Source organism: Salminus brasiliensis, chromosome 8 (assembly GCF_030463535.1).
Source record: "Salminus brasiliensis chromosome 8, fSalBra1.hap2, whole genome shotgun sequence".
NCBI classification, from domain to species: Eukaryota; Metazoa; Chordata; class Actinopteri; order Characiformes; family Bryconidae; genus Salminus; species Salminus brasiliensis.
The window spans coordinates 27,565,689-27,590,811 of NC_132885.1; the positions used below are offsets into that span (position 1 = coordinate 27,565,689).

The window sequence follows — 25,123 nt, forward strand, 5'->3', positions numbered from 1 at the left end:
TTGGGCCTTCTGCCTAGCCTAGCTCCCTAGTTGTGAAACCTGTTGTTCATTCAAAAGCCTTCTTTTATGTCTCCACCTGTGTGCTGCAGAAAGAGGCTGAACCTGCTAATATATAAAGCATGTCTGTTTTTTCAGTACACTTCTTCATACATTAGATGGTAGGTCACTTTTGGTCATTTTTGCATACGTTTTGAAAACAAGATGGTATGGATGGAATGGAAACTTGTTAAACATACTAACATGATGTAAAATGTAACCTTTTATGTAGCTAACAGCTTATCAGCAACAACTAGCCTCCCAGATCTTCTAAAATACAGTCAAGCTGGAAAGTCTACTGACCCATTTCACTTTCCCCAGATTTTATTAAGTTAGACAACTTCTACAACAAATAGTGAAAAAAATAGTTTTTTTAAATATGCAATTTTATTATACTGACAAAACTAGGTTATTTAGAGGTTACATCTGTACACATCCTTTGAGATTCAACATGTCTTGGGAAAGAAGCCACAAGCTCGTTTCTGGACATTTTTGCCCAATCTTCCTGGCATATCCTTGTACGCTCCGTCAGATTGGATGAGGAGCGTCTGTACACAGCCTATATCGGCTGCTTTCACAGAAGTTCAATTGGATTCAGGTCTGGAGTCTGGCTGGCCCACTCAAGGACATTCACAGACTTTCTCTGGTCATTGTCATGTTGGAAAAGGTAAACCTTCACCTCAGTCCGAAGTCCAGATCGCTCTGGAGCAGGGTTTCGTTAAAGATCTCAGTGTACTTTGCTACATTCATCTTTCCATCTATTAGGACTAATTGCCCTGATCCTGCTGCTGAAAAACATCCCGACAACATGATGCTGCCACTGCCATGCTTCACTGTAGGGATGGCATTAGCCAGGTGATGAGTCGTACCTGGTTTCCTACACATGACGCTTGGTATTCAGGTCAAGAAGTTTATTTTTGGTTTCAGCAGACTAGAGAATCTCGTTTCCCATGGTTTGAGAGTGACCCTGTTCATCTCCCTGGCCGAGGCCAGTTTTCCCTGATCGCTCAGTTTGGCTGGGAAGCCAGGTCTATGAAAATTCTTGGTGGTTCCAAACTTCTTTCATTCACGAATGATGGTGGCCACTGTGCTCTTTGGGACCTGTAAAACTGCAGCAATGTCTCTGCACCCCTCTCCAGATCTATGCCTTGACACCATCCTGTTTCTGAGGTCTGCAGATAATTCCTTTGACCCCATGCTTGGGGACATGCATGGTCAACTGTGGGACCTTATATAAGCAGGTGTTGGCATTCCCCAACCATGTCTAATCAATTGACCGACTAATCAATTGAATTTACTATGGGTTAAGTTGTAGAAACATCTCAAGCAGCATCAGTGGACACAAAATGCACCTCAGCTCACTTATTGGTGTTGGATCAAAGGGTGTGCGCAGTTGTGTACATATGATACCTTATATTTAGATTTTTACTAAATTACCTCTGATGTCAAAACCATCGTTCACTTTGTCACTGTGGGCTATTTTGTATAGAATTATAAAAAAAAAAAAACAGTCTATTGTAGAATAAGTCTATAACATTACAACACATGAAGAAGGTCAAGGGGTGTGCAGACTTTCCGCCTTGACTGTATGTCTGTCTAACACAATCCCCTTTGACAAATTACATTTAATGAGAGAGTTATTTGTGTGTATTTGGGTTAAAAAGCTCACCTGGTTCATACAACTCTGAAATTAGGAGACCACTTCATTTTTCTTCTTACATTTGCATCTCTATGGTGTATGGCAGCAATTTTACACCAGGCATTTCATCTAACAAAGTTGAGTTACCTAAATTTGCATAATATGAATGGCATGAAGTCATAGACTAGTGAAGAGCCATGAAAGACATGAAAGCTGTGATTGACAAAACAGTCATGACTGGTAGGTGCTGGAAACTCATCGGGAATTATTAACAAAACGATGTTAGGCTGTGCTCCTACAGGTTCAAACGAAACGAGGTGGTCAGATGCAGAATTGAATGCATGTGGGTAAGTTAGCTTAGTGTGCGACTGACCAATCCAATAAACTGAGTGCATCAAAAACAACTGTGTGCTGTGAGGTTTTACCTGTATGAGGGACTTGACGCTGGGCTGGAACACCATATTTGTGTTAAGAAGGAAGGAGCGGAGGAGAGGCTGAGGGTAGCAGGCCAGCTGAAACACAATGCCCGTCAGCAAAATGTTCACATACAGAGAATTCTGCATCATGCTCTCCAGCTTTGAAAAGAGCACCGTCATGAAAGGACCTGCACACAAAGCGGACATGGCAGAAGAATTATCATCATTATTATCAGTTAATCATGTGCACAGTGACGCTTACTTAATATTCTATTTTAATTTGCATGTTTTGTCTGTAGTGCACCACATCTTGTCCTATTGATCAAAGTCTGTAAATGAATTTGGATGTCACGGAGATACTACTACAGCACAAGTAGGTCTAAACAACTGCCAAACCAAGGATACAGCTCCTGGTGAAAGCATGATGGATGATAGATGAAAGAATGACAAAGTGGCATAAAACCTTTGTCTACTTCTGTATGACAATCAGTCTGGCTGGATAAGTTTACTGCTTGCAAATGTGAATGAATGCCTGCTAAACAAATACATATAAATGCAGGTGCATAATACATCATTTCAATGCTTACAGAAATGATTATAAAAATGTACAGTATACCTAATTAGTCTGTGATGCTTTATGTGCCTCATAATTGTCATTGTAATTCTGTCTAGGGACAGAAATGAGTAAATTAATGGATGAAAATTTTACATTTCCTATAGGTGTACCAATCTTTGATTTGCTGCATCTTTTAAATCTGACGATTACCTATGTATGGTTGTGCAAGAGGTTGCCCGAGGGGTCTTGCTGGGCTAAACATTCCATCGGTCTTTGATTCGCCAGCAGCCCCCTGCTCAGGCTCCAACGAAGGACATTCCTCGTCTGTACGGTTTGCACCAGGAGAGGCGGGCAGGGTATCCTGGTTGAAATCATCAAAGCTTCGCGTGTGAACCTTTCTTGCTTTTACTTGCTCTTCCAACTCCCTAAGCTCCTGGTGGAAGGCTTCAATGCTGATGCCCTGGCCATTGGAGTCTCCAGCCTGGGGTTCAGACGGCACCTGTTCCAGGAGCTCCTCGATCAGGCTCTCGACAGACTCCAGGCCGTGGGTGGTGCAAGTTGTGAGAGAGGACTCCGCCAAGCTGGGTGCTGGAGTAGATCTTTGGCCCTCGCTGGGGTTACATTCCTGGGATGATGGCTGTAGGATAGGTGGGCTTCGTTGTGGTTGTGGAAGCATATTGGATTGCACCTGAGATGGAGCTGGTTTCTTCACTGTTGTACCAGTGTGGAAATCGCTGTAGCCTCCCTGTAAGGTAAGACTGGATTCAACAGAGCCTGTACCCACTCTTCCATTCAAGCTGGATTCCCCATCAGTAACATCTGCGTCTCTCTTTACCTTTTTCACCTCCATCCCACCATCTGAACTGTCCACTCGTTCATCTACCTGTCCAGTGCCATTATAAAGCGCTCGATGAGGGGCCGTGTGTTGGCCCGAAGGTTCTGCCGGCCCTAACAGGGGCACGGAGGATGATGATGATGACGACGATGAGGGCTGCAGAGGGATGGTGCTGGGCAGTAGGCTGCGTTTCTTGCTGCGAGGGGTGAGGCTGATGCAGTTTTTGGTGATGGTGACGTCCCACTCTCCACTGTTACGCTCCGAGCTACTCCATTCCGCTCGAGCTGCAGCCACCACTGCTGCCCTCTGCTGGGCGGCATCTGTAAGTCCACCACGCTGCATGGAAAAGTGTTCAGGCACCATGCTGAGAGACGGATTGGACGTGGGAGGGGGAGGAGGAGGCGGTGCGGTGTTCGGGGATGGGTTCTCTCCATCGTAAGGAGCCGACCAGTCCCGGCAGGCCCAGGAGCACAGCTCGATGCCATGGCGAGCATCTCGCAGGTACTCCAGGTAACCGGACTCAGTTTCTGAAGCATCTGGCTGCTGGTGCATTGGGCTGCTGGGAGAGGGAGCACTGCTGCGGGGAGAGGAGGGAGTGTTGTCAGGGCCAGAGGAGGAGGAGGGGTTTCCTGCCCCTCCAGAGCTTTGCTGACGGATGAAAAGTGCCAAGCGGGACGGAGTGCTGGGTTTGGGGTGTACTGGTGACTCGGAAGTGGGGCTGCCCAACACTACAGAGAAAATAATTAGAGACTATAATGAAAGATATTACTTAAAATGACACAGTACCGTTCAAAAACACTGCTGGAAAGACTGTTCTCAGTAAAACAAATCTAGTTGAAGATAAAAGGACGAAATCATGCAAGAAAGTGAGCAATAATGCAATGGAAAAACACTGAAATGCTGTTTTCTTCAAATACAAAAGCGCTATAAAATGAATAGCATATTCACTGCAATACAGTTTGCAAGAAAGTGTGGTAGTCGATAGCGCTTCTATTGTGTTGCTGCACCTTAGACTTTGAATGATGGCAGTGCTGTGACGGGGACAAGGAAAGGAAAGGTGAAAAGTGGAAAAGTTTATAAACCAGCACAAATCAAGGGGTGTTCATAACTTAAAGCTGATATTTTTTACATAAGCAGTGAAATAAAACAATAAATCAGACAGAGTAGAGTCAGACAAACTATTATAAAACAGTATTAACTAGTAGAATATGTTATCTATATTTTGTGGCTGTATAAGCTATGAAAACATTTAGATACGCGAATCAAACTGGGGGCAAAAGTCGGGACATACTTCTGAATATTAAACAAAAATGTAACAATAACATCAAAAGGTGAAAAAATATATATATGTTAAACAGCAAATCATAAGTCTTGCATGTCATTCTCAAAATGCAGTGATTTACGGCATTATATATGGATAGCCTAGTATAGCCTTCCTTTAAGTATATTGTTATATTGTTGAATCCATAATTATTCAACATTTAGTAACTTTGTCCCCATAAATACTAATAAACTTTTATTAAACACTTTTATCTACACTATGTTACTACGTTTTTGGATACAGTAACAAAACCTTTATTTACAACAACACACTCTGTGATTATAGTAAACATTTTGAGAGACAAAATATTCCCAAGTAGGTCTTTTTCGAGCTTATGTAAATGAATGTCAATGAATATTCACCCTTGCCCCAGAAGGCAGGCTCCTCCTCCCTCTCACTAGAGGCCGCTGTGGTGATTTGGCAGCACTCTGGGATAAGAGACAGAAACTTGTCGGCTGATTTGCCGTAGAGGTCAGTCTCTCTGACTGCGCGCCGCTGACTCAGCATCACGTGTGTGCAGGGCAGCAGATACCTGCACATAAAAACAGCACCTTAAGCTGCATTACAAAGAACATTCAGAATCTAAAATGAGCACAGATAATTGCATTTGTCTGACACAGACGCATACGCATACACACACACACACACGCACACACACTAACCTGAGAACGAGCTGGAGCATGAGGTCTTCACAGTTGAAGGAGAGCAAAGTCTTGAAGAGACTGAGAGAGACCATGCACAGCTATAAAGCGATACAAGTAAAGAGGGTTACTAAATACATCAACGCAGCCTATCTAAAAACTACGACAGTACTATGACAGTAGAGTGGAGAATTGCATGATCAGTTCAACAAGGAGACAAATAAAGTACTGTGTACCCAGTACTGTGCTGTACTTTATACTTCTATAGCTACCTCATTGGGCATAGTGACTTCAGACTCATGCGTGGCTGTCCCATAGTGTCCTGTTATATTGGCAATTAAACTTAAAGCTCTGCATGGACAACTAAATGCCTTTGTTAGCAATGGGCGCACCATAAAGTAGCTGAACTCACTATAGGTGTTACCATGAAAAGGAGTGTCTGAATACTTTTGTATGGACAGCGTATAAAGGTGTCCACGGATTCGACTCCTTATTGAAACAGGGACCAGAGGGAGAGTTTAAAATATGTAGTCTGATAACTAATCAATGTTCAGCAATCACGTTAACATGACCCTCTCCCAGTGCAAAAGTCAAGTCAACTGTGTGGTTTTCCAGACTGACCCGTGAGTTGCTGCTAATGCGTGTCAGCAGCGTATCGAGGATTGTGTCGTTGTCGTGCCGATGTAGCAGGATGAAACGGAGGAAGGTCTTGAGGAGGGACTTTTCTGTGATGCTGCGCAGAAATAAGTCCAGATAGGCTGTGCTCGCAATCATCTCATCCACAGACGACTGGAAAGAAAGAGAGGAACGTGCAGGTGTAGAGAGAGTGAGGTAGAGAGCAAAACAGGGTTGTTTTGGAGGAGGGGGGGTCTCACAGAATTTGAATAATGAGAGCATATGGGGGAAAGTGTGTTTAGAATTAACTTATAAAAGCTCTTTGGGACAAAGGGTTTGTTGTATTGCTTTATCATTTCCACTACAATTTAACAATAGATAGTTCATAGTTTCTGTTAAATAAACAGGTAGTTCAGGGTGTGTTTAAAATGAATAATTTTATATAATGAATTAAAACAACATAAAACTGAACTAAATGTGGTGAAATTTGAGATTTTATGATGCACTGAATCATTTCCTAAAGAGGTAGAACTGCTAAAAGTCATTTTCATTGGGTGTTGAGCAGGTGGCAAAATTCATCATTTACATCGATATGATATGATATATGATAATAACACAACAGCACAAAAATGAATGTCCGGCCCTTTTTGACTTGTATGTTTAAGGACACTTGCTCTGCAATCAGTTTTAAACAGTATTTAAATTCTGTTGACTGTGATGTTTGAGATACATGCATACTGAATTCAGACGGTCACACTGCACAACACAGTATGCTATGTTATACTAACTGCTAATTTTCATATGTATTATAAATGCCATTGTTGAGCAATGCTACTGTTAATGTTGGCCAGCTTTTGACTGTCTCACCTTGTGCAGGGCAGGTCCCATTACAGGCACCAGGAAGCCATTGTGGAGGTAGTCGAGGAGCTGGGAGCGGACGAGAGGGTGGGCCACCTGCACCACAGCATTACAGAACTCCAGACTGTTCATGAAGAGCACCAGAGACGGCACCCCCATCCAGTCCTCCCTGCGCAGAGCGTGCCAGTCATCACCTCGCACCTCGATCTTCCGCGGCAGAGACGAGTAGAGTGCGCTCAGCCCTGTCGCCAGTACCTGGAACAGATTTAAATTCTTCAGTATTTTACATACTGTCATTTTAGAACTGAACTGAAATCTCCTCTATCTACAAAACAGTCTTTATGATGATCAAAAAATCCAAATGTATATTTTAGTGGTTGGCGGGCGCATCACCGACTCGCGCATCCAGCATGAAACGAAGTCCTTGACTGATATAGGAGTGTATTGTATTGACACCATGTCAAGCAAGGCGTTAGCGCATCGGATGTATAACGGACCGTTCAGAAATGGTGGGCTCATTTAATGAGGGCTGAAGTTGCCGTCCCGCTTCACTGTTGAACTGTGAAAGCCAGGGGTGTAAATGTCCCCACAGCAAACAGTTCTCATAGGCTGTAATGCTACATGCTGTTCCACTACATTATCACTTATGACAAATCTGCATTTCTCTTTTATTGGTAAACCAATCCAAAGTATAGAAAACTATATAATATATTTCTAATAATTGGCAAAAACAGGTGGAAGGAAGGAAAACCCAGTAAACCCAGAAATAGAAATAGAGACAGAGCGAGAGAAAGAGACAAAGGGAGGAAATGCAGTATTATGCACACATTCAAGACAATGTCTATTTGTTCCTGTTAAGTAGGTCAGATGAAAGCTAATCAATTATTCTGCTACAGAAGAGAGGAGAGGATTAAAACAAAACTGACCCATCTTCTCTCCATGAATAATTTAACCAATGCCCAAAACCACAGGTTTGGTGTCAGCACATAAAAACAGGACACAGCACTGCATGTTCTACACAATTTGAACTGCAGCTGTGGAGCCACCTGCTGTACAGATACCGCAGCTCAAATAGAAAACAGAAGACAACTGCACATAAGACGTGCAGACACAAGTTCATACAGGTTGGATGGATCAGTGATAAATTGCACAATTAGATTACATTATTGCACATGTTTCTTTATTTCATCTAATTATTCAATATCTACACTATAGCGGATACCTACTTAACGGTAGGTAAAGTTAAATGTTGAAAATCAAAATTTTTACAGCATTTCTGCCTGAATAGAGAATTTACAGCTAGTCTTTCATACACAAAATACATACAGCTGAAAAATATTGCATAGAACTACAATCAGGGCATATAAAACCTTAAGAATAGCATCTAAATAACTGCTAAAGATGTTCTACTGGTACAGTTAAATTAGAGTTAAATGGAAGCACTCTTTGCATTGTACATTTATTAATGGCAATGATAACATTAAATATCTTTTTAGATTTATCTCTATTTCTAATTTTTACATTCTGGGTTTTAATTTGAACTTTTATCATTCTTGATGCTTTAAAGCTTTCTCAGTCATATTAGAATCACCATGAGAATGATATTAGTTCACCATTCTGGACACATCAAACGTTTTTAATGATTCTTAGTTTCCTACTAATTATATGAATCTAACTGTACATTGATCTGCAACCAAATGAGATTTATTTGAACAAAAAGACATTTTTAGTGTAAACTACTATTACAAAGTTCATCACTCTCTCAGTAAATCACTAAAGAAAGTTTGAAACTGTTGCTGACCTCCTGTTTTTCACTATGCTCTATGCCAGTGAACTAAAAAAAAAAAGAAGGGAAATGCCCAGCACTTGTCCGAATTCAGGAAAAATATCTATTTCGCCACTGTGTAAATAATTCTGGATGAAAGGACCAATAGAAATTCTCAAAATTACTTGGTTATGTTATGGACTTCTTTGGACAGCCAGACAAACATGTCTTTGAAAACCTTTCCAGTAAATCAAGCTCCAGGCCTGTGTTAATGAGGTACACAGCACCAAACATCTAACAAGAATAACGGCAAACTCCTCTTGTTCCTGCATGTTCGTGATGTCACACAGCAGCATCGCTTGTTTGCTTCTGATTGGCTGAATTCATCTACCAGCAGTTGGCTCTTGTTCATTCGAGGTCGTAATTTTCAGTTGCACTACTTGTTAAGATGGCACAATTAGAAATGTAGGCTATAATTAAAACCGCAGCCACACTAATCACTGGTTTGCAAGTGTGTGCATGAGCTACAAACAAAAGGTTATCATTGCAATTACTGGCTGTAATTACAACACACTAAATTATTTCAATGTAACTTTAATAAGCAAATAATACACTGATCTACTGTGCAGCTGGGCGAAGAGAGCAAATGAAAGCCTGATGATAAAGCATGCTCATCTATACAGGCAAGTTCAAAATAACAAGCGCTGTTTGATCGTAGAGGCCACACACATTATCACACACTAATACTAATAATACTTATACTTATAACAAAGTAGTAGTACCACATCACTTGTTCTCCCTCATACATAAAGATCTGACAAAACAGAATGGGAACTGTTTACAAATAAACATTTGCATATATTGGTATTTAGGTAAAGTGTCAAATAGTGTCCAGGAGTGCAGATATACAGGATGTACAGTAAAGTGTGAACAGCGGCCAGGGTAAAAGACTGTAGCCAGGTTGTGGAGTGTGGTTTATTTGGGCTACGTTTGTGAGGTTTTATGTAGTTCGGCTAACAACACTGGCGAAAATATGGAAAATAGTGAAATGGCGTGGCCTACACTAGGTGAGACTCCCTAAACAGGGGGGGGGGCATGGTTACAGTTGTGCTGAGGACAATTCTTGTTGGATGAAAAAGCAATGTCAGTTCTGTTCCTAACTAAGACACATCTTAACCCTTTCTCCCACAAGTTTACACAGCTCCCTGGGCTCTTAATAAAAAAGTCTGGGATATGCTTCGGTCAAAACATCTCCAGGGTCAAGTACCACAGCACCCTTTTCACCTCAAGACTTTGAAGTTGATCACAATTTCTCCCTTTTTGCAGTAGCTAGCTAAAGTTCCTCTCCCTCCCTCTCTCTCACTCTCATTCTCTCAGCTGTCGTCTGCTGTACCGGCCCTTCTGTCCTTAGGTTTCCAGCTACATACAAACTCATGATGCAGCTTGTTTTCATTTTTTATGTCTCTAGTCTAATTGACAGCCACTGTACATTTCCAAAAGTAGCCCAAATAAACCACACCCCACAACCTGGCTACTGTATTTTACCCTCCTTAACATCCTGTACATCTGCACTCCTGTACACTATTCTTTGGACACTTTACCAAAATACCAATATATGCACATGTTTATTCAGCATATGCACTGCCTTTCATCTGTGGTTGGTTCAAATACATATATTTTTTTAGATTATTCTATTTATTGTTATTATTATTGTGTTGTATTAGGGTGCTGTATTGTGTTACTGCTAATGGCTGCACTTGGGGATCAATAAATTCCTGTCTGTCTGTCTGTCTGAAAGGTAGTGGGTAGAGTTACTTAAATGGCATGGTACAATTCTAATGACATAGCTTGTGGCGAAGGAAGCCCATCCAAATCTTAATGGACTGTTGAATGCTCTGTTTCTCCACAAGAAAATGGCACAGCTGTTAGGACCTCCAGATCCCGAAATCCATGTGCCTAAGCACTGAAAGCCATTTTTTGGTTTCCATTCTATGGACAGGAATCACACGCTTATTATTCTGTAATTCAGTACATCATGATAATCATCCCACACAGTAATGTTAGCAGGGACACTTATATATATATATATAAAAAAAAAGTGTCAGTGAATTTTAATTAAACAAATTGTTATTAAATACAGCAGGCATCTCCAATTTCACAAACCCCCCACCATCACACCACATTCTACAGGCTCTCACTATTGAGAAGACCAAGCCCTTAATAAAAAAAATACAGTAGCATTATTGCAGTGGTTGTATTTGGATAAAGGCTATTAGTATAAAGTTGTTACGGGACGGTCAGGGAGCGGAGAGGAAAGCCTGTAAGGACAGGCCTTAATGTGTGATGAAAGGGTGTGATTAATGTGAGTGTGGGTGCTTTTGTGTATTGTGGGAGAACAGTTGCTCCCAGCTGGGTTTGAACCGGTCCAACACCTTACCACTGTACCTCCAGCAAGCACAGGCAGTTGGTGGAGTTGCACCCCTTAGCTGGTGGACGCAGCTCTTTAAACTAAGGAACTGAGGATCAACACTTCCCTCACTATATCCTTAGCCTACTGTTAGTTTGGCTTAATGACTCCTTTCACAATTGAGCTGCGAACTCCTCAGCTCTTTTTCCTCTCCAAATCTTACTTTACTCCCTTTTTTTTAACCTTCTTTCTTTCAAAACCTCTCTTTCTTTCACTTCTGTGTACCGTACCAGTCACCCCTGTGACCATCAGGTGTGTCTGATTAGCACTGATTACCCCTAGGATCTCTGGGGATTGGAGTTCCTGTGGGTAACAGTGCCACGCTGCCGTTGCCCTCTGCTGTTAGGCGATGGCAGACCCTGACCCGCTCATTAAAAGGCTAAAAAGCTGCAAAATGTCTTACTACCAAAACAGTACTACTATTTAAAGTTTTAGTTTATCACAAACGTTCAAGTTATTAGGAAGCCTTACTAATAGCACATTTTTATATCAGTGCATGGCTTTTTCTGTATATTTTCCAGCAAAATACTCACTCACACACGCTCTTACCGGGCAGAAGTAGGAGTTCTCAGTAATGTAGCGGGCCACAGCGTGGTTGCTGGCAGAGGTAGCCATGACGAGCAGCAGGGCGTCACGGGCCTGCTGACCCAGGACGCCGTCTCGATGGATAAACGGCACCAACAGAGAGAAGATCAGCAGGTTAGTGGGACCCTGCTGCACCGCCCCACACCTGAATAACAGCTCCAAAACTGCAGGCTGCCTCGCCATGGATACGCACACCTATAAAAATATATATATATATTAATAAAATTACACAAAATGCCATTTTTCCAAAGTTGTTTTTATCAAATGTAAAAACCTCTATTGTTTAGGCTGTCCTGTATTTGGCTCAAGCTCCACGGTTGGGCGCAGTCAAGCGGCTACATCCTTCTGGAATTGTATTAACCCTTAAACCTTATTCATTTTACATATAGTAAACAGTGAACACACACACACACACACACACACACACACACACACACACACACACACACACACACACACACACACACACACACACACACACACACCTGGTTGAGCAGCAGTACAAGGCTTGCCTCCAGGCTCGGAGGACAGCCAAACTGGGGATCCACACAGGCTCCCAGCAGGGTGAGCAGCGGTTGCAGCACAGAGGTGTGCTGAAGCAAAGGCTGATGGGACTGGCCGATAAGCATCTCAAACAGTTTCAGCAGCGCCATCTGGCTGTCCGAGTCCAGTCCACGGCGTATGTGCCACTGCACCAGCCTCTCCAGGATGTTTTCAGACGACACCAGGTCCAGGATGGGGCCCTTGGCTGAGGGAAAGACATTCAACCCACATTTGGGACATTAGCAGACTACCTCTAGCTGCTAATAAACAACAAACATTCGCCTTTATTTTATTTCCACTATAAATCCAGTATAGGGACGCATAACATGGATAATCTGAGCGGAAGTAAAGGATTGTATACAAAGTTTGCTGAGCTAAACACTTCGGATGGCCTGTACAGGAGGCTTGCTATATTGTCAGAGAAGTTCATGGAATTGTTTTAAACCTGGTGGATCACTGTCACCCCCTGCTGGTCGCTCCTCTGCTAGTAGACACAGCATCTGATCCGTGTGATTCCTCACTGCAGTCAGATCATCTGCTCCTCCGGCCCCGGAGTCCCTCTGCTCCAGCACCCACGACACCTATGTGTGTGTGTGTGTGTGTGTGTGTGTGTGTGTGCGCGCGCGTGTAAGAAAGAGAGAAAGATAAAGTGAGAGGGAAGCTCCCGTTAAGCAGTATTATACATCTTTATACTATATTCTACATTATACATCTTTCTTTTATGCAAACCAGCTATTCTTAGCATAATAATTCTAAGAAATAATTAAGTTTTAATAATAATAATAATAATAATAATAATAATAATAAAAAGCAAAAGTTTGCTTTGGTCAGTACTTAGTAAAACCCCTCTTTCCAAGAATTACAGCTTGTAAAAGCTTCTGTATTCAGCCAAGTTGTTGCTCCCTTGCAAAAAGCAACTCATGTAAGATTATTGGGCTGTCTTGTGAACACTGAGGTTTATCCACAGATTTTCAATGTGTTTAGGATCTTTTTATATCTTCAGTTTTGTTTTTGCTTTTTACAGATGGTGTGAAGTTTGCTTCCAAAATTTACTGATATTTCAAATAATAAATCCACCCATCCCTCCACTAGTGAAACGTTCCCTTTGCCACTGGCTGCAACACGCATTTCTTTTGAAGACTCTTCCATCAAGGGCGTATTTGTGCAGAGGTTACCGCACAGTAGAACAGTCTACCACCACTCCGGAGTCTTAATCAATTATTTAAATGTACTGAGTGCTAAGCAGCTGCTGGAATGAGCTTATATCTGCTGATTGTTGGGAACTTGTCAAAAGAAATCTGAGAGCTTAAATCTCTTGGGATGCCCAAACATTTGCATGGTGTTTCTTTCCTTTTTATTTTTACTTTTACTCCAAGCCTGTATGATATAATTTACTAAATCTTGCAGAAAATGTTAAAACAAATGTTGTTGTTTTTTTTGTTTTTTTTAAATGTTCTGCCTTTTGGAGATCAGTTAACTCACTTACAGTAATAGAAATGCCTAAAATTTTGCAGGACACTGTATATCTACATATTTATGCGTCCATGAAAGATCCAGATATAATCCTGACGCACAGGAAGCATAAAACCAACCAGGTAAAGGGGGTCTAAATCTGTAATAGTGCTGCTGTTCTCAGACCATTATTGTATATGTGCACGACAGTGCAAAGTTTAAACCATGGTGTGAGGGCGTGTGGCTGAGGCATGCTGCTATGGCATGGATGAAAGCATAAGAAACTACACTGAAGTTTTATTCATTCAGTTTCATGTTATTAATTGTGAAAAGCCAATAGTTTTAGAAGAGAAAATGAGAAGCAAATTTGAACGCATCCTCCAATGTCCTCCAACAATTTATTTATTTTTTTAGACTAAAAAACAAAAAACAAAACAAAACACTAAAAACACATAAGAAACTTGAGGTGTAATCATTTGTAACGTTATGGAGATTGGAGGCGGAGGTGCACACAGGATTTATTGAACACAAAACCAAACGACGCAAACAGGCTACAAAGAAAACAAACACTGTACAACTATCCAAAGAAACAAGCAAACACCTGAACATACACATGACCAGACAAGGGAAGGCTGAAACAAAGGGGTACTTATACACAGCCAGACAAGGAACAACTGGAACTAACAAGGGGGCGTGGCTAGGACAGAGACACAGGTGGGAACACTAAGCAACAGGCAGGGCTAGAAATACCGAAAACAAACAGAGCCATGCGCTTGTGAGCACGTGGTGAGGCCAGACAGAGAGACAAGTGTGACGCATTTCAAATATTTAATACCTCGAAAACCATTTCCTTTGACTGTAAGTTTCTACTGAAAAGTACATTTAAGCTGGGCTTTAAGCAGAAAACGACTCAATTTGTTATACGCAAATGCTGATGTAACTGGTTAGCAAGCTTAAAAAATAAAACAACAACAACAAAAAAAAAGGGCAGCACACCAAACTTCTACAGCGCAGTAAAGCTTCTAAAGCCCGAGAGAGCAATTATTTCGAGCTTATAAATGTTATCTTCTAAAATTTTTATTACGTTTACAAAGCGAGCTAATTAGCTCACTGAGCATAGCCTAGCTGCAGGTATGTGTGCATCTTGTGAAGAAAGAAAATAAATAAATAAATCAAATAAATAAAGAACTGAAAATAAAGATGAAGTCAGCTTGGGCATTTCAAAAACAATCACAGTGAAACACAGGACCACACATATGTGATGACACACTACCTCCCTCTCTCCAGCCTACTCACTCTAGGACAATCCAATCCTGATCAATTTACTGTTATACTGTACAGAACCTGGCAGCAATCCATAGGCTAGTCTCTCTGTGTGCGAGTATTGATTTTGTTCTCCACTGGCTTTCCCAGTTTCAAGACACTTAGCGGTCTGCACTTTAGTCAGTGACTGTGTGTGTTTGTTCTGACCTGTCTCCAGTGATTTTCAAACACCATCAAGCAAGTCTCGGGGTCGGCAGTACAGGGGCTGGAAGGGGCAGCGTTCCGATCAGTCCGTCCACCAGCACCCCTGGGAGTTATACGGCTTAGCCAACTCATCTTCAGCTGAGCGGGAGTTAAAAGTCACAAGGAGGCCAGTGATAAGTAGGACAGGTCAGAGAAGGGGAAGAGAAGAGGAGGAGGAGGAGGAGGAGAAGGAGGAAGAAGAGGAGGAGGAGAGTAGCGGGAAGGAGGGGGAGGAAGGGAACGTGGGACGAAAGAGAAGAGAGTGAAAAGAGAGAGAGAGTCTACAGGTGTTCTGGAGAGAAGGAGAGATGAAATCATGAAAAGGACGGAATCCCGCTGTTGTCCGCAGCAGCGTATAGGGTTGTCGCGGTTACAAGGTGGTCAGGATGTGGGATTAAGGCTGGTCAGCAACGTCATCCGGTCTGTAGCCAGCACCACTCCATACCGAGAGACACACGCACACACCTGAAGAGAGAGAGAAAAAGAGAGAGAGAAAGAAGGGAGAGATTTAAAGATAATACTTAATGAACACTTCCAATTCCTAGTAATAATAATAATAATAATAAAAATAATAATAAAAATAACAACAATAATGCAACTAATAATAAAAACAATATGGCCAAAGTTCTGCGTCCTAATGTCACTATTATTTTTAACATTGATTCACTGATTTTTGTCCTTTTTAATAACACATGTACAAAACTGTGGGCACACATTTCAGGGAACACAGAGAACAACCCAAGTAAATATTGCGGTCTCATGGTATTTTCCAGGTTTTTGCACTGCTCTTAAGGGCTTTATGTCCTTGGCAATAAAATATGCTACAGCATGATTCAATCTTTGGTTTGTTTAAATGAGGGATCTAACTTAATTCCCTTTGCATATGAGTGTGTGACAGTTGGCGGAACTGGATCAGGAAGTATCTTTATACAGCTGAAGAGTTAACATAATAATAATAATAATAATACAAGATAGACAGACAGATAGATAGACAGACAGATGGTAAAAGTACTAATACCACACTTTACATGTACTCTTAGAAGTAAAAATCCTGTATTTAAAATGTTCGGCACAATAACGTAAGTTTCACCATAAAAATATTTCATATCCGAGTCTGGGTCAGTGTCTGATCAACTGCTGTTGTACGCATCCGTTTTACTGCCAAGTTAGTGGAAAATACCCAGATACTGCAGACAGAGGGGATTATTTCTGATATAATCCTCATCATAGAGATTTCTCTTTTAATATTTTCATAAAAGCCTTATTGTAACAGATGAAAAACAGACACGCCGAATTGTGAAAATGAACGTACGTAAATTAATTGGGTCTGGAAAAATCTAAATTGGTGTAAATGGGCCTCAACACGGACACACACATTCAGCATGGCACACGCTTCCCAGCCACACAACTAAGATTTCCAGCATCGGCGTGCCTATACGTTCAGATGACTTAGCACTTTTGCTGGTACTTACCGCATGGATTGAGCATTAGGAAAGAGGTTATATAGTTGAAATTTCACCCGTTTTTGTTAGGGAGACGGTTATTAATCAGATACCTACTCTGATCTGCACAGAGGGAGGGTCTTCTCATAGATGGGAGAACAAGTTTGAGGTACTGCCTCCTTTAGCTGCCACTTCACGTCTACATTTGTTTGCAAATGGGATACCCACCCTCACGTCCGTTTTGAGGGTATCAGAAGTAGTCCCACACAGCTGATTCTAGTTTTTTTAGGGGGATGGAGACTGGTTTAAACTGTCTGCTGTATGCTTGAGCGTGGCACCAGTGGCCAAAGTGGAGCATAGCTGTGCATGTGTGGGTGAGATTCTCAGTTGGCTTCCTTTTTTCCTTTAGTACCGATAATGAGCAAACACCCACAGTATGATAACTGTGCATTTTAATACTGTGGCATACGGTGAAACCGGTTACCGCTGCAACCCTATTCAGGACCTAACAAACCTGATGAATAACAACCTTCCATATGTGTCAAGTCGCTCATTACCCTTATTAATTAACAATACTGCAACTGTATTTATACAGTTATTAATACCTGTGGACAGTCATTGATGATAAGCAGTTCTTTAATGTACTAAATGACTGTAGTAATTGATTAAATCTACTGGAAACTTAAACGGCCAGAATAAGAACTGTCTCAATAATAAATATAGTTAAGGTGACTAATAAAATAACTCCAGTAATTGATATATTTTTTCGTCAGGCCACCTGAAACTAAGCTCTCCGAATTGTGCACTTCATTTTGAGTTTTAGCTTCTTCCTTCTGGAAGTGGCTCCCAATGGAAGATGGAAGAAAGCTTTTATTCCTAAGGCTATAGGACTATTAAATCTTTCGTGCATGTGTGTGTGTGTGTGTGTATGATGTGATTTTGTGGATGTTGTTAAATGTTGTGGCTGTGAATGTTTATTTTCTTGTATTATATTTAGTATGCCTAGCTGCAGAGAACATTTCCTCTTTGGGGATAATAAAGGGAACTGAACTGTGGAAAATATCATTATGATTTTTATACAGAGCGTTAAAGGGTATTGACTTTATACAGCCCAACCCACACGTGGTTCAGTCAATCGGATCTCTGAGCCGAAACGATCTGCTTTATGGTTGGTGTGGCGCAACAGATAACACCACTACCTGCCACTGAGCTACCACACTACGTGTGTTCGATTCCCGGTCTTGGTGACTATGCTGCGCTACACCAATAAGAGTCCTTGGGCAAGACTCCTAACACTACACTGACCCACCTCTGTAATACGAGTCACCTTGTAAGTCCTTCTGGATAAGAGCGTCTGCTAAATGCCATAAATGTAAATATAAATAAATAAATAATAACTGTGATGATTACGGTAATGAGCTCAACACTGCAGTAGACATCACGTAATCAATATTAATATAGCAAAGGTATCGACCAATATGCAAACTTTATGTATCGTATCGGAACTGAAAAAGTGGGCGCTTCCCTAAGTATTAGCCAACGCGTCACATTAAATCACATAAAGGTTAAGCTGCACACTGTTATTTAACCAACCTGCCAAAACGGTAACCTTGTGTTTTGTAGAGTCTGTAGGCCTGCCCTTAAAGAGTGGTTTTATAGTAAATGCAGTGGAAAGCGGCTCAACACTCGCACGGCTAGTGATAAGCATTTCAGTTGTTTTCAGGGAGTCAGATCAATCAGCTCAGCTCATCAAGAAGAGCTGACTCCTTCAGCTCCCAAACAGTTCCTCATTCAGTAGCACTCACAGTACTCAAATATATATAGAGATATATAGCAGGGGAAAAAAATATTATATATTAATATATATATATAAAGGAAAACACAAATCCAAGGATTAAAAAAAATAATTATATGTTTTTTTCTAAACTACAGTGTAATAAGCTTCTCCAATCACCGGTGCATATTAAGCGATTTTAAATGAAATTAAAATTTCATGACACACCACATTTCTCAGATCACTGGTGGCACAATGTCACTTTTTCCTGATACTGAAATGTTGGTACTTACGCTACCCTCTGCCCCCACTAATTGGAAAGAACATGGATGCACATACCACTAACCCCAAACACTGTTGTCTCTTCATGAAACGTCCAGCATAACCCAAACAGATTAGAAAGCCCTACAACTATAATGTACTATTACTAATATAGTAATTTACGCCCGTTGAAAAGCCATACTAGCTCTATTTAAAGCTGGCAAAGTGTTAAAATCCACTGCCGTCTGCAGATAGGGGAGCTGAAAAGTGGCATGCGACAAAGTGAAAGCTGGGAAAGCAAGCGGGCTGAAGCCAACACTTAACGCCTATTTAGATAAATACCTGCACACCACGCGGTGAGGATATTAGCACTATCTGGTAAGACTCAGGCTTCTGTGTGAGCTGTTGAGGTGCCATAAACTAGCCAATCACAGCAGAGCCCACCACAAAATAAAAGGTCTTGTTGTTTTATTCTAAGGCTAAAACATATATATATATACACACTGATATGCAATCTCTTATAATTTCCTAAAAGAGATGTAAACAACTTTCACTCTACCACTTCTCACAATCATATCTAATCCATGTCTTCTTGTTGCCCTACAAAAAAAATATAAATAAATTTAGACTAGGTAGAAGGTAGAAGCACAATCCAAATGCAGCCTTTAAGCAGAACCTGCACCCATATCTACTTTACTAAATGTTCTCAGAAGGAGAGCAGCTTTCCGAGCACTCCACCCTGCTATTCCAAAAACTCCCTGGAACGTCACATGACAAGATGGCGCTCTTCCCAAAGAGAACTCACTCACCCCACAGAGGAGGGCAGAGAATTCTTACGACATTATTCCAAAAAGCTGGGACAAGGGTCACTAAATACGAGAAAACCCAGCCAGGAATCTGGCGTGACTTCATGCAGCTGGCATCGTCGTCGCCGTTGCTGCCACAGTCGAAGCTAATGATGTTTGGCAGATGAAACTGAATGATTCTGGCCACAATGAGGGCAGTGCTTCTAGCTTGGACAGCCCTGCTCCTTTTAATCGGAGTGAAGAACGGAGGAAATATGAAAGAGGTTTCCTGGAAGAAATAAGTAAACTTCTAAAGACACTGTGAAGTCACGAAGGGACCAGCTGGAGGAGCAGAACACGCAGCAGGAGACCAGCCTCCATATCAACATGAAATGACATTCTAAGTTTACAGACCATAAGCTATCCAACTCTGAACTCCTGCTCATCACCGCAATTACAGATAAGCATGTCATGTTCCAGCAGACGCCACAGAGATCAGATCTTTAATCCGGTTTGCGGATCTCGAACATTCTGAACAGCTTGCAGTTTACAACACCCTCCAAGGACAAGTAGAGACAACCCAACGGTGTTTCCACAGACTTTCATTTAACTCTCAAATGACTGTATATGTACATACATCTCCTAAAGTGAAGGAGCTGAGATATGGCGATCAATCACTTGGAGCCTTCCATACCCTCTTTTTTAATATTCCTCAATCAGACAATCGTCACTAGTCATGGTTTACTGATACTTGCTCTCTGGTGATAGGTCTGAATTTATTAACATGGAACAAGTGAGGGACAAAATTATTAAAATGCTGAGTCACGGCCAATGGCAATCCTGTCTTTGGTGTTTCTATAAACAATTCAACCACACAACTTAGTAAAAAAGCCTTTGTTTTTAATTAACTATTCATATAAATTAAATAAATTAACTATTCATAAACATTCTGGGATGTTTTCCCCTTTTTTTATTACCATTTAGTCGTGCATTTAATATCTTAATATCATAATATAGTCTGACTGACCTCTCTAACCCTCCCACTTCCCATGAAATCCCTTCATGTGTAACGTGTGTATGGTGGTACACGCTCTGAACAGATACATTTCGTTTTATTTGTCAACCATTGATAGAAAAACAGTTTTATAGTGTTGTGACTAGTGCTGCACCGATACAGATACTGTATCAGTATCTAAGCCGATACTGGCACTTTTCCACATTAACGGTATCGGCATTCAGAATTTCTTTTTTATACATAGAACAATTTTGCTTGCACACCTGGTTATGAAACTAAACGACCAGTAAAAGCCAGTCATAAATACTTTTGACCAATAACCACAAACTTTGTTTCCATGTGCTGGTTTCTTTTTTTTGTTTGAGTTTTAGCAGCTTGTTTAAAGGCCACACACTGAAGTTTATGACATGTACCTGAATGTGAACTGGCATTTTTTCCACTGCCCTGAAATATGAATTTTGGTCAAGCTTAGCAAGATCATGCTTCCCTACTCGCACATGTTTCTGCATGGTGGCAAATTTTTTTAAAAATATTTTTTATAAAATATATTTTTTATATTTTCAAAATATGCAGTTACTGAACCAATAAAACGCATCTCTTTGAAACTTATTACATATCTTATTTGGTATAAGATACAAAAGTACAGCCTATAAGAAGTAGAACACTATAAATATCAGGATTGACAGCCGTTGGCTAGATACCTGAAAATGTATTACTGGTGTCGGAAAGGAAAAGGTTGTTTCGGTGCATCCCTAGTTGTGAAAGTTGCCTTGATTTCACTTCCTACAATGCGTGCAGCTCTCAGTTCTAAACGCACTGCTCAGTGCTTTTTAAAACCAAAGAAAGGCCTCCAAATCTCCTGCTAATAAAACTGAGTGTTTCACAAAGATTTCGGTTCTTGACTCAAGAGTAAACTATTTTCTTTATGGTTAGAGTGCATTTCTCTACGTTTTGATGGTATGGGCAAAAAGACAGAACAACATGGACAAATATGTGGAGAAAAAAGTGGTTTAAACGCATTTAAAGCATTAGAACTACAGATATTAGGTTCTTTAAAGTTTCACTGCAAAACAATTCTAAACTGCAGATGTTTCTCTTTACCTTTTGAGAACCCTACCTAATGTTATAGGCTAGAAAGAATGCCTGTTTATGACGCAGACATAGAGACCACCATGCTAGATTGGTAAAAACAAAGGATCAGAACTGAAACAGGCTCAAATCAGGCGATGCACAAACTTAATAATACAGGCCTGGATCAGCCCTGATCTTCATTTATTTTTTGATCCTATTCCAGCAATGATTATGCAGTTAAAAGTTTATGGCAGTTGACTGGGTGCTAATCAGACACAGCACGTCCAAAAGTATCCAGACAACTTTTCAGTAGTGAATTCAGTTACTTTCTGACACAGGCATTCAACTAGACAGACACAGCCTGTTCTGAACTTTTCTACAATAATCCTGAGCATGTGTCCTGCACTAACTCACATTCCCATTAACTCAACATAATCCATGGCTTGCTCTTACATTAGTCATAGTTCTATGTTTTACTTTTTGCTTAATTTATTTCCTGCAATTAGACTTGATTTCTTGTTTTTCTTCTGTGTTATCCGGTGTCGAACAGAAAATAATGGGTTCCTCCTATGAGTCTTGGTTATTATCAAGGTTTCTTCCTCATTTTTTCTCGCCACTGTCACTATTAAGCTGCTTCATGCAAAAAGCGCTATCAATCCTGAAAAATGCAAAATAAATAAATAAATAAATAATAATAATAAAATATATATATATATATTATTTTAAGCAAGATAAGTGTAATAGGTCTGTTCTGTACTATTTAGATTTTCAGTTTTAGAGTGGAAAAAGGAAAGAAGCACCATGCAAAGGTTTGGCAGCCCAAAAGATTTGAGCTCTCCGAATAAATTTTACCAAGGTTTCAGACCTTAATTAGCTCAGGACTATGGCTTGTTTCAGGGCTATGGCTTGTTTCAGGGCTATGGCTTGTTTCAGGGCTATGGCTTGTTCACTATTGTTAAGAAAGGCCAGGTGATGTAAATTTCAAAGCTTTATAAATACTCGGATACTTCGTACCAAAAAACAGCAGCCATGGTCTCCTCTGAGCAGCAGCCTAGCACTCGGAAATTGAAATAAAGGACATCCACAAAACAGGAGAAAGCTATAAAATGAGTTGTGAGGTAGTCGTTTCTTCAGTTTGTAATATAAGGAGGTCAGGTTTGTGCATTTTATGGAAGAGCATACAGAGAGAAAGCATACAGTATACTGCCTCAAAATTCATCATACATATTTAAAAGAACATGTAAACATGTTTGACGCATTTTGTGAACAAGTCTTATAAACAGAAGGTATGTTTGGAGAACAAAGGGTGCAATATTACGATATTAAGATATGAAATTAAAAAGCAATCTTAAAGTAATTCTTTGAAGTAATATAGTTTTGATCGAGGGGGCCCAAAAATCTGTATGGCCCTGTAATGTAGCTTTAGGGACATTAAGAGTTTCTTTATATTATAAAATGTTCTGTGACACCAGAAAATCAACAGACTGATTCATAAAAAAAGGCCTTAGGGCAATGCAGGGTGGTGGCAGAACTGGCAAAGCTGCTTTGCAATACACATTTGACAGTACACAACACATACTGTCAGTTTTCATTTCACTAAGCTCCATTTAAGATAAAAACAGCTACTTATGCTGCTCAAGCAAATGTCAGACCAGCAAATTTCACAATCCAACCTGTCCCTAATCTAACCTAAAACTTCCTTTGGGTGACCTTTTTCCCCTCTCAGGATGTTACACATTACTTAGATTAACACAGTAAAGCAACATAAGAATTCAACATTAATTCTTATGCATTACATTAACATTAGAATTAGCCTCATTTTCTGACATCAACACCTACCTACGGCATCTGAGGAAACACAATGAATTCCCAGGCTTGTGCTTGAAATCAGATTATCATCCAAGCTTAACACAAAGACTAATAATTTGCTGATCTGCAGCCATTACCAGAAAGAACTCCCAGGTTTGTGAATAGCCAGGGAATACACATACAAATATCTTCACCTTTATCCAGGTAGCTGTTAAAATATCATATAAAAGCACAGAATGCATTTCTTCAGGATTTTAAAACGTTCTCTGAAGTCAGCACACAAAGTATGTGCTCTGGGCTGGGGTGAAATTCTTGGGGCGTAAATAATGAGTCAAGATGAAATGGTTTAGGAACTGGTCCGTATTACAGCCTTGAGTTGCTTATGAGGGATCTGGATTTGAAAGAGGAGGAGATAAAGGTAGGTCAGTTGGATTTGGTCAAAAAGTCAAAAATCTTTAAATAATAATATTGTATAAACATTACATAAAATAAATATATAATAAAGTTTACTTTAAAAACAATCCCAGACCTGAAAGAACGTTCAAAGAAAGGATTTGTAAGGGGAGAGAAAAATACTTGAACACCTTCAGGAATAAATATGAAACATAGCCAGAAAGAAAGGTGGTTTAATGAGACATGCTTCTGCCCCCTTCACTCCGTCCTAAATTCTGAACAACAATCTACATTGCCAACTAAATCACAAGCAATCCAGAACTTTCGTGGGTGGGTGGAGGGTTTATGGCCTATTGCTACTGGTTGCAGAAAGCCAAGCACTATAAATGTGTATGGAGATCCTGGTTTTGTCTCACAGAACTACAAACCAAAAATTCCCAAAATATAAAACAAACACTGGAAAAACAGTCAGCCAATGACACGCCTTACAGCATGCAAGCAAAAACAACTGACTCAGATAGCCGACAGCCAGCTTTTTTTTTTTTTTTTTTACCAGGCAGCCAAAACGTGTGGAAAACATGGAAACACTGAAGACGTAACAAGATGCAGTCATGTTCTGTATTAAATTCTGCACAGTCATACTCAACAACAATTTCCCGGAACTCATCATACTCTGAACTTCGAACCCAAGGCACTTCATCTTCTGCACCAGCATATTACTGGGCTTACTGACAGCAGTAAACAGAAGGAGCTGAACAGACTTTCCACAGAGAGCCACGATTTCTAGGAATGTGTTGTTAACACCAAACAGATTTGGGGTTTAATGCACAGTGGAATGTTCAGTAGTTACAATAGCAGTCTTAAGGCTAATCTATAGCTTCGCCTGACTACAGAAGGGAGAAAGGAAACAGCAGCCACACCTAATAAGCTATTTAGTACATGTTGTCAGCTGAGAACACTTAGCACTCTTTTTAGAAACTGTTTTTATTATTATTATTATTATTATTATTGTTCTCCTCCAACAAATGTCTTAGTGACTGCCAGTTCCCACTCACTACCAAAGTTAGTGATATGCCCCTGCTACATGCTATAAATTCAAATAAAATTGTAACAATCTATCAATAAAATAAGATAACGGTCTAAGCCGTCGACCTGCAGCTTGATTTAGGGCACGTCAGTGTGTCTTTGGTATCGTAATGACATCGCAAAAGTCATGTACTAAGTCTCTTAATTAATCATTGGTGTGTTTTGGGTGTAACATGCAGTAATAAACCAATCAGCATGTCACTTGCCATTACCTTTTAGAGCCAGGTGTAGTCAGACCTTGGTGGATTGCTA

General features: G+C 40.5%; 2 protein-coding genes across 2 annotated transcripts in view; one reads left to right on the forward strand and one right to left on the reverse strand.

Annotated features, from left to right (window-relative positions):
* ankrd50l (ankyrin repeat domain 50-like) overlaps window positions 1–25,123 on the forward strand; it is a 145,974-nt gene that overhangs the window by 42,835 nt on the left and 78,016 nt on the right. The gene's annotated exons all lie outside the window — the stretch shown is intronic.
* fhip1b (FHF complex subunit HOOK interacting protein 1B) overlaps window positions 1–25,123 on the reverse strand; it is a 44,704-nt gene that overhangs the window by 9,718 nt on the left and 9,863 nt on the right. Inside the window, exons 2-11 of the mRNA XM_072686362.1 lie at window positions 15,200–15,700; window positions 12,723–12,858; window positions 12,220–12,482; window positions 11,699–11,929; window positions 6,927–7,172; window positions 6,066–6,233; window positions 5,466–5,545; window positions 5,166–5,335; window positions 2,858–4,210; window positions 2,101–2,279 (exon numbers count right to left, since the gene is read on the reverse strand). Coding sequence (XP_072542463.1) covers window positions 2,101–2,279; window positions 2,858–4,210; window positions 5,166–5,335; window positions 5,466–5,545; window positions 6,066–6,233; window positions 6,927–7,172; window positions 11,699–11,929; window positions 12,220–12,482; window positions 12,723–12,858; window positions 15,200–15,328 — 2,955 coding nt within the window. The 5' untranslated portion in view covers window positions 15,329–15,700. The remainder of the gene's footprint in view (window positions 1–2,100; window positions 2,280–2,857; window positions 4,211–5,165; window positions 5,336–5,465; window positions 5,546–6,065; window positions 6,234–6,926; window positions 7,173–11,698; window positions 11,930–12,219; window positions 12,483–12,722; window positions 12,859–15,199; window positions 15,701–25,123) is intronic.